This window comes from Silurus aristotelis (assembly GCF_946808225.1).
Source record: "Silurus aristotelis genome assembly, chromosome: 7".
In the NCBI taxonomy this organism is placed as follows: Eukaryota; Metazoa; Chordata; class Actinopteri; order Siluriformes; family Siluridae; genus Silurus; species Silurus aristotelis.
The window spans coordinates 30,988,027-30,998,624 of NC_139580.1; the positions used below are offsets into that span (position 1 = coordinate 30,988,027).

At 42.4% G+C, this 10,598-nt stretch overlaps 1 protein-coding gene across 1 annotated transcript; it reads left to right on the forward strand.

Moving 5' to 3' along the window:
• The first annotated feature begins 849 nt into the window (after positions 1-849).
• Positions 850-9,695, forward strand: crabp1a (cellular retinoic acid binding protein 1a). Its single transcript, XM_083546648.1, has 4 exons — positions 850-1,096; positions 4,151-4,329; positions 7,063-7,176; positions 9,198-9,695. The coding sequence occupies exons 1-4, from the start codon at positions 1,024-1,026 to the stop codon at positions 9,246-9,248; spliced, it is 417 nt and encodes a 138-aa protein (XP_083402774.1). The 5' UTR covers positions 850-1,023; the 3' UTR covers positions 9,249-9,695.
• The last annotated feature ends 903 nt before the right edge of the window (positions 9,696-10,598 follow it).

The window sequence follows — 10,598 nt, forward strand, 5'->3', positions numbered from 1 at the left end:
GGTGCTGTTCCCAAACCAGGAAGTGATGCTACCCGTCAGGACGCTCTCAATGGTGCAGGTGTAGAAAGTCTTTAGCACCTGAGAGGGTAGTTTAAAGTCCCTTAAACGTCTCAGATGGTACAGTCGCTGCCGGGCCTTCTTCACCAGGGTGTTGATGTGACAGGACCAAGACAGATCCTGTGTGATGTGAACATCTAGGTACCGGAAACTGTCCACCCTCGCCACTGGGGTCCCATTGATGTTTAGCGGTTGGTATGACTCAACTCCTTAGTCTTGCTGACGTTCAGGAGAAGGTTGTTCTCCCGGCACCATCATAAGAGTGCTGAACGAAGTACTCAAACCATGTATTGGAGTAAAAGTACAATACAATAATTTGCCTTCAAATGTACTTAAGTATCCAAAGTACTATGATTTATTATTTTTATATTGTTCCTTTTATCCATTTTATCACAAGACTCTTTACTTAATCAAAGTAATCAAAAGTCTCCCCAAATGAAAATACTTCAGTACGCGAAAAGGCAACTGAAGAACTTCTGCTACTTTGCGTAGCTACTCAATTGTGCAAAGTGGGCGGGGCTCATTTCAAGACACATTTGCATATGTTTTGTCCTCACAAGGTCGGGTAGCGCAGCTTGTTTGTATATAAATCGATCTTCTCTATTGTATCGCTGGCGTGTTTCAGAGGCTGGAACATGCTCATTAGTATCTCAGCCCATGTTCAGACAGTTCTCAGCTCAGTCTCATCTGCAAATTTACATCTCGGGCAGTGATGAGAGAGAAAGAGAGAGAGAGAGAGAGAGAGAGAGGCACAGGGGCAGTAGAGATTGTCTGTCGTGAGCAATGAAGGCAGTAGAAGCAGGAGAGAAAGAAGGCGAAAAGGAGGGGCAGGAACGGAAGCTAGAAAAGGAGGGAGAGCAAAAAAAAAGCAAAAAGAGAGAGAGTTAAAAAAAAAGAGAGACAGAGATCGAGATCGAGAGAGAGTAGAGGTCGGTTCTCTGCCTGACTAAACCTCGACTGAAGAAAATGCATCCCAACTTTGCTGGCACCTGGAAAATGAAGAGCAGTGAGAATTTCGATGAACTTCTCAAAGCCCTGGGTAGGATACCGCATCCGTTTCACCATCTGCCTCATTCTCGCATGATTTCTCACCACGCTCGCATGAATCGAACGTTCCTACCGAAGGATCTCAGGACACGGGTACATGTGTATGTCTTGATTCGTTTACTGAGACGAGCGACTGATGCTTGGATGTCAGGCGAGCGATTGCACAGTAGAAGTAGAAGAGCAGGCAGCAGATACAGGATTAATAGTTCAAATGGATCAGCGGTAGAACAGATCGAGGTTTTCGCTAAATCCCGTATGCTTACTTTATAAAATCTGCTGTAGATCTGCGTGCACTGATGAATGATCTGTATTTATATCTCCATGTTGCGCAGTCACAGCGTTAACGACGCCTTGGATCATTATTGACTCACTATTTAATATATGCAGCATCCCAGAATTTTCCATCCAAATTAATTATTTTCCAGTTTCTTTACAAAACATCTCTCTTTTTCCGAAGCGTCTCTTCTACCCATGATGAACCGGAATGTTAGCGACTCCGGCGTCGTGTGAGGAATCGGATGTAACCGCACTTGTTCCTTTATATGTTTTTAGTGTTCGGTCTTTTCCTGCCACCTCAATATGTTTTTCTCTCTAGCTGAGACTTTTATGAGACTTGTATAATTGAGGTTAAATTAGGTGGGCTTTTGAATGCAGCCTCGTTTTATTTGACATGCAATAAACCGAGTAACAACAAAGATAATAAATAATAATACAGTGAATTAATAATTAATGGCTTTGTAGGGAATCATTCAAAATGCTAAATTCCATGATTTCTTCTGGAATAATATTAATAATTTTTTATTATCAACTAATCATCAGCCAGGCAAAAAAACAAGCAAAAATGTAATAAATCGATAAAATAACTTAATATGGGATCTTTCTTTTCCCCCATTTGACCTCTTTAATCATTTAAAACCTTGTGCGTAAATGTGCAGAGCTTTTTTACTGAAAAAACAAAACAAAAGAGTCAATGATGTCAAAGTTCCAGACATGTTGAATTTTACATCAGTTTTTACATGATCTTGATTTTACTTCCCTGTTTCTAGCTTTTCCCTGAACACTTTTAACAATAGACATTGTCCCCCAAAACAGCTTTTACAGATAAAGTTGTATAAAACAACGTAGAAGTTTAACTCCTTGTTTGCTCCTTATAATTTTACGTTTTTGCGGCATGGGGAAAAACTCCCAGAAACCTTGAGAGGAACCTCAAAATGGATCCCATCCTCATCTGGGTGGCACCGAATGTCCAATCATTTCACACTCAAAGAAAACTGTTGTTTAAGCCCTTGTGAAAAACTCTTTCTATAAATTCCAGTCCAAATCCATTTGTTATAATCTTGCTCATTTTTTTGACCGAAGTGAATTTAGCTTCATATTTTGCTTTTTTCAGGCTCGCAACCCTTTTTTTTTTTAACCTTCAGAATTACACATGAAATATTTAAAATTATTATAATTTTTGTAAATAAAAAGAAATAATAAAAAAACCCTCTGGACCGTAATTTTTAATTAGAAACACTTGTAATGAAACCATTAGGAATCTACCAAACATACAGAAAAATTCAGTGTGTCTGCCTCCTGAATCTGCGTCTAAAACCCTGTGGAGAAGATTTGAATGAAACAATCGGCTGAAAACAGACGTGTTTACTGACGTGCCCTATAGAAATAGAAATAAAATCACTCCTTACAGTGAAATCTGTGAAGGGTCCTAATATAGAGTTCCAGTGTGTGTGTGTGTGTGTGTGTGTGTGTGTGTGTGTGTGTCAGAGCAGTGTTCATATACCATATACGATTAGCGCTTATATAACGTTAGCATTCTGGGCATCTCATGTCTCTGTCAGGGAGCATTCATATGAAATGAACTGCTTTCTGATTGCTCCACACCCTCGCTGCTGAAATCTGGCCCGAGGATCTGTCCGTCCTCCGATCAACAGATTCTATTCATCACTTTACAAATGAACAAACAATCAGATCGACTTCTATTATTTCATTCGTTTGTGAAAATAGTCCTTCACGTGGAACAGAGGATCCGCGCACCTTCAGTCGATATGCTATTGTTTGTGAACCGAAACAGATTTTTCTTACGTCGTTGTTATTTTCCCCAAAGCGATTCTTAGCTTTGATTAAAAATAACTTTTATAGAACTCGTTCTCTCTTATTCACAGAGTTGAACCTTTTTGTCAGCACTGGCATGAGAATATTATTCTTTTTTAAATACATTTCGGACAAAGACGTGTGATACAGTGTGCCCTGGGAACGTGTCCGGCACAATGATACCATTAAATAAGTGTAAACTATGATTTATACACCAATATACACATGTACATGTATATACTGTATATATACACACACACACACACACACACACACACACGCAGTATATACATTAATAATGAGAAGAATTGAGCAGACGTTTTCTTTGCTACACAAAATCTATGATACTGTATACTCATCCGCTATTTCATGTGTTTTGTTCTGTTCCGTTCAGTTCTGTTCTTTTCTGCTCTTTTTTTTTCTGCTATGTTCTTATTTTTATTTTGTTCTTTTCTGCTCTGTTCTTTTTTCTATTCTGTTATTTTCTGTTCTTTTTTCTATTCTGTTCTTTTCTGCTCTGTACAGTCTTTAAATAACAAAACCCAAACCTAAAATTAATTTGTTTGCCGACTCACTGTGTGGAAGCAGAAATATAAAAATATCCATCTAGATTCTACTGTCAAAAAGAATTGAGTTATATTTCCTTGAAATGGTTTCTCAAGGAGAAGAGCGCCAGTTTCATAAAAAAGAACTTGAAGAGAAAATTGTGAGAACCTTCCACGTTGCCACACAATAACAGCGCTCTCACGCACTCAGTCTCACTCTGAGCATCATGTTTTTCCAGCTGCGAGTCGCCGCAGCGGTGAACGTTCGTGTTGTTCTTGGCAGGGCGGGGCTGGGTTTCTGAGTTTCTGAAAGTTCTGTCGTGTACGCGCTCTCTGAAGGCCAAGGTTGGGGTGGGGTGATTTTTCTAGGCAGTGGACTTTGTTATGACCCCCATGCTGTGCCCTGTCAGGCGTGAACGCCATGCTGAGGAAAGTGGCCGGGGCGGCTGCTGCCAAGCCTCACGTGGAGATCCGGCAGGACGGAGAGAAGTTCTACATCAAGACGTCCACTTCGGTGCGGACCACGGAGATCAACTTCCACGTCGGCGAGGAGTTTGACGAGGAGACCGTGGATGGCAGGAAGTGTAAGGTACACCGTGAGAAGCTTACATAAGCGTCAAACCACTGCAGAACGGGTAAACATGAAAATGTTTTCCAACAGCTCATGGTTTAACTGGAGAGCACAGATCGCTTTAGGTCGTCTCTCTTCTCGTCTCGATTATTTTTACAAGGTATTTGAGTATGGGTAAGAAGACAGCTTGAACCCTGGCCTCTCTGGCCACTCGAACTTTGGTAAAATCAGACTGGAAGAAAGCCAGATCTTTGGTTTGGAGACAAAAGGTAGCAGAGAAAGAACGTGAAACGAGTGAAACGAACTCTTTAAGGGCTTCTGTTTTCTCTGAGGGACGAAATATAGATCTTCTGCTTCGGCGTGTCTGCAGACGAGCGTACTGCCGGGAATAATACCATTTTCCCTCGAGCCAGAATTTCAGTAATGAGTAAAGCTACAGCAGCTCAAGCGTGCACACACACACACACACACACACACACACACACACACACACACACACACACACACACACACACACACAGCTGTCTCTTGCTAATGTTATCTCACAAGGACAGAGCTACAAGGCATTTCAGTCTGGATATTATTAACATTTTAAAAATCTCTATTATTAGGTTAAAAAACAACAACCGGCGCAGCTTTATTGTCTTTCCACTTAGCAGGGACCGAGGACACGAGACTTGACGAATGAAGCTTTTTCTTGCCTAGCTCGTTGCTATAGAGACAGACTTTAGAAGTGTTTACCTGCAGGGTGGAAAGAGACGAGCGGAGAAATGAATTCTTAGAGTCGGTGTATCACGACTGTCAATGAGCGAAAGAGCCAAACAGCTGAAAGACTGAGAGCTAAACAAGATCACAGGGAAAAAACGAGCTTTTGTGTGCGTTATGCTTCAGTTCAAATCACCTTCATGAGATTCATTGATTCTCAAGAGCTAATGATGTGCTGCCATTCAATCATTATTCATGGATTGATGGATATTGGAATGCTAGACAGACAGACAGACAGACAGACAGACAGACAGACAGACAGACAGACAGACAGACAGACAGAGAGAGAGACAGACAGAGACAGACAGACAGACAGACAGACAGACAGAGACAGACAGAGACAGACAGACAGACAGACAGACAGACAGACAGACAGACAGACAGACAGACATTGGAATGCAAGACAGATATTGGAATGCTAGACAGACAGAGATGGATATTGGAATGACAGACAGACAGACAGAAGATAGATAGAGGAATGCAAGACAGACAGAGAGACAGACAGACATTGGAATGCAAGACAGACATTGGAATGCAAGACAGACAGACAGACAGACAGACAGATGAATGCAAGACAGACAGACAGACAAATATTGAAATGCAAGCCAGACAGAGATAGATATTGGAATGACAGACAGATAGAGGAATGCAAGACAGACAGACAGACAGACAGACAGAGGAATGCAAGACAGACAGACAGACAGACATATTGGAATGCAAGACAGACAGACAGACAAACAGACATATTGGAATGCAAGACAGACAGACAGATATTGGAATGCAAGACAGACAGACAGACAGACAGACAGACAGACAGATTGATTAATGCAAGACAGACAGGCAGACAGACAGACAGACAGACGTTAGCTGAAGAGGGTCCATACGGATTCACAGGTTCAACCTGTATTCATATTACGAGCGGGAAAGCTGAGGCCTTTTTCCATACGTGATTCAGAATTTCCAGTTCATTTGTGGTTGCAGTTTTACACAGACCCTCCTGATGGCAAAAGCAAATGGCTTCTGCCAATACTGATTCAGAGATTCAGAATGCAGGACTTTTTTCTTCTTCTTCTTCAAATCTCCTCCATTCTCCCTCTCTTTCATCGCCGTCTCGCTCGGGCACCGGCAAAGCTCTCAGATCTCCGCTACACCTTTGATATGGTGATTAATATTTCACTCGCGCGCCGCAGCCGTGCGAATCGCTGTCTACCGGCTGGCGCTTCAGTTGGCACCGAAGCTCGAGTCACGCTTCATTCAAAGAGTTTAAGCGCCCGGAATGATGATTCATTGATGTGCAAACCTCCGAGTGGTTTAACACACAAGGCCAAGACTCGTTAAAACCCAGGACTTTTGACGCAGTCACTATGCTTTCATATTGTTTAAGATTCTACTGACTTGCATGGGAATTTGAGCAAAAAAGTTAAGATATGTTAATTTGTTACGTCTCAGAGTTAAAGGTTCGGCCAGACGTCTGGTTTTATCTCCAAGAGATGTTTGTGTGTGAGGACATGATTTACATTTCTTGCTTTTGGCACACGCCCTTTTTCAGAGAGTCTTCCAATTATTTTATTTATACACCAAAAGAGCAAAAGGCAGCGGTTTGGGTGGTGCTGGGAGTTGATCCTACAACCTCTACCCTACAATCGGTGCTCCAACATCTCACCCACCGAGCAGTGTAATATTATTTTCTGACACTAGGAAACCAGTGATACCACCAAAAGAGATTTCCAGGGCCTGTGGTTTCCAGGTAGTGCTTTTACATTTCCTGTACACTCATTGTCTTAGTGACACCTCAAACCCTTACGGACTCTTGAACATGCAACCACAAGCAAAGAGTCTTTTTGAAGAGTACAATTGAAGGCAAATACTTTAGTACTTTTACTCAAGTGAAAGTTTAAAGGGAGCTTTTTTTTTTAAGTTTACTGGAGTTACTGGAGTACGCTCGTGTTTATCGCTCTCTGTGATGGTCTCTCTGTATGTTTGTAGAGTTTGGCCATTTGGGAGACGGAGAACAAGATTTACTGCAAGCAGACGCTCGTGGACGGAGACGGCCCCAAGACGTACTGGTCCAGGGAGCTGAAGGGGGACGAACTCATACTGGTGAGAATGGAAGGGATTAACGGACGCTCAATAAGAGAAATCAGTTTACAATCCACTCACGCAAACTTCAACAGTGCAAACTCATTCATCCTCCCCAAACATCTCAGAGAAGAGAAAAAAAAGGGGGGAAGGAGCAGAGTTAGAGGTTCTCTTCGGAATCCCTTCATTTGCTGAAATAAAGCTTGCCATCTTTCACTGTCTTGAGTCATCTCTAAAGAGAGTAGGCTCGTCTGCGAAAGAATTCCCTGCCAGCAGTGCTTCAATCTTGATGGCCTACAATTATAGAATTCCGGAGACGTTCATGGATTTACCCAGCGGTTCTGGAGCAAGACCGAGCCTTCCAAAGGGAGAGACGAACCCGGTGCACTTTGTGTTCGACCCAAAGCTTGGCACAGAGCCAGGAAACACATTCAGGAGCTCTATACCATCACCTCCAGGCAGCATGAGAGAACAACCTTTATATGAACTTTCACCGAGCCCTTAGAAATAAACAATACTCCCTATTCAGCTATTGATCCACCAGCCAATTATAATGCAGAGAAACAAGTCGCTTTAATAGATCGGTTAGAAGCCTGTTTAACCTCCGGGAAACATGCGGCACTCGAGTAAAAAGAAAAGAAAAAGAGCGACAAACCCAATGGCCCGGCACTTCCCGTGGTTTGAGAACATTTAAACAATACAAGAAGATTCACGAGTGGCGTGAGATCACCAGGAACCGAACGCGAACTTCGCTTCGGTATTGATTCGATAATTATGTAAGAGATTGAGAGAAAACAAAAGAGAGGAAAATTGTAGTCTACTGAAGTTGTTTTTTTATTAGTCACAAACATCATTATACAACTTAGCAGTAAACCGTGAACCTGATCGGCTGCTCAGAACATCGCGCTTTAGATAAAAAGTGACTAGAAATATCAAATATATTAGAAAATCATAAAGTGGCAGGTAAGAATAGTGCAAATATATAAACAATTTAACTAAAGCTCGTGTATTCGTTTTGTAGGATGGTCATATGAATCGGAAAGAAAGTCACATGAATTTATATGTAGTACAGTCATTTAAGACGCTTACGGGCTAACGTTATAACGAATTAATTCAATATAAAATAGATAAAATACACAAAAAGGAGCTTGTTTGCTCTTTTAGATTTGTACAATTGACGGATAAATAAAAAAGTAAAGACTCAGTACAAATACATGTGAGGAAAAACAATAAAGTACGGAGACACCTGACTTTTCCCAGACGTGTGGTTCTTCCTCAAACTGTTACCGCAAACTTGGGATTCAGAGAAAATCCAGAATGATCCTAGACAAAGTATTTCTTTCTACAGGATGACGAAAGACAAACTCAGATAATCTCGAATGATACTTTATGAATTAGCAATGATGAAGTATTTACACCTCAAACACATGGCCACTGCAAAAGCAATGAAAATGCACCATTGGAAGACGATGTTGAAGTCGAATCTGTGCCCAATGCTAAATATCTACATTTGATGGAGTTCCAGTAAATACTAAAACATCCGTTTTCTCCCTTCAGATTTTGATCTCTGTGCTTTTTAAAACAAACAAACGAAAACGTATTTTATTAATAAGTGCAAAAGCTTCCCTTAAAGTCTAGCGTTCGGAACAGGATTTGTCCCAGTACCCCCCCCTGGAATGCACCAAAGTGTCCAAGTCAAACAGCAGCCTGACTCATACGATCGGTTGGCCGTTCTCAGATGCTCTTCGGTGTCTAAACAAACCAGGACGCTCGAGACACGATGCACGGAGAAGAAATTATAGACAGAAAAGAAGAGAAACGCAAATCAAGGCTTCTGATTGTGAAGCTCACAGGGAATCTAGGACACATTTCCATTAAACATGCGTGCTTCATGCGTTTTCATTCTCTGCTTCACGTGATTAAGGATCTGCTGAACATTCTGAACATTGGTTGGTTCTCTGATGTCTCAGCTGCCGAAAGTAGTCTTTTTTCATAGTAATAGGATGCAATGACCTTATTTAACCTCCCCCTCTTTCTCACAGACGTTCGGAGCAGACGACGTGGTGTGCACACGGATCTACTTGCGGGAATGAAGCCGCAGACGTCATTGGCCAGTCGTCACGCGGCACGAGACATCCGAAGTATCCAAATGATCAACCGAAGCAATCTGACAGTCCTTCAGATTTTACTGTTCTGTGGGATCTGAGCTACACGTTCACTTATCTCCAGCGTCTCGTTACTGGCCAGACGTCCATTTGTGTCCTTTCTGTGGTTTTGTGATAAGAGTTTGATCCACTTTTAAACTTGTCCAGTGTGTGTTTTTTTGGCTGTGCAGTTTATTAGTGGTATTGCATGCATACACACACACACACACACACACACACACACACACACACACACACACACACACACACACACACACACACACAGGAATAAAATTGCAACACTTATGCAGAACGATTGGAAAACTCCCACCCGCATTTCATAAAATTTAATTCCATAATTTTTTTCTGGCTAATAATAAAAATAAATAAATAAAACTATGTTTTCGTCTGATTTTGAATTTTCAGCATTACTATGCTTTTCCTGACCTTCACTGTGTTCGGATTATCTAGTGAGAAAAGGGTCTGTCTGACTCTGATAAGACGCCACGAAGGACACTGGATGACGTCATGCTTCAGCCACTGGTGTCTCTCACGTAGCGTTGCAGCAATCAGTCTCCGCCTCCGCTAGAGTATCAGGCTACAGGATGAGAATGGAGTGAGAGAGGAAGACGAGGCAGGATGAGAACAGAGTGAGAGAGGAAGACAAGGCAGGATGAGAACGGATTGAGAGGTGAAAGACGAGGCATTGAGAGTGGAAGACAAGGCAGGATGAGAATGTATTGAGAGGGGAAGACGAGGCAGGATGAGAACGGAGTGAGAGGGGAAGACGAGGCAGGATGAGAACGGAGTGAGAGAGGAAGACGAGGCAGGATGAGAACGGAGTGAGAGAGGAAGACGAGGCAGGATGAGAACGGAGTGAGAGAGGAAGACGAGGCAGGATGAGAACGGAGTGAGAGAGGAAGACGAGGCAGGATGAGAACGGAGTGAGAGAGGAAGACGAGGCAGGATGACAACGGAGTGAGAGAGGAAGACGAGGCAGGATGAGAACGGAGTGAGAGAGGAAGACGAGGCAGGATGAGAACGGAGTGAGAGAGGAAGACGAGGCAGGATGAGAATGTATTGAGAGGGGAAGACGAGGCAGGATGAGAACGGAGTGAGAGAGGAAGACGAGGCAGGATGAGAACGGAGCAAAAGAGGAAGACGAGGCAGGATGATAATGGTCTCAGATGAAATGAAAGGACCTCATTACTGACACACTTTGCTATTTAAAAGTCCCTACTCTCGCTACTCTCGGGATGATACGAGCAGCTTCTTCCTGCACACGTAATACAAAAAGAA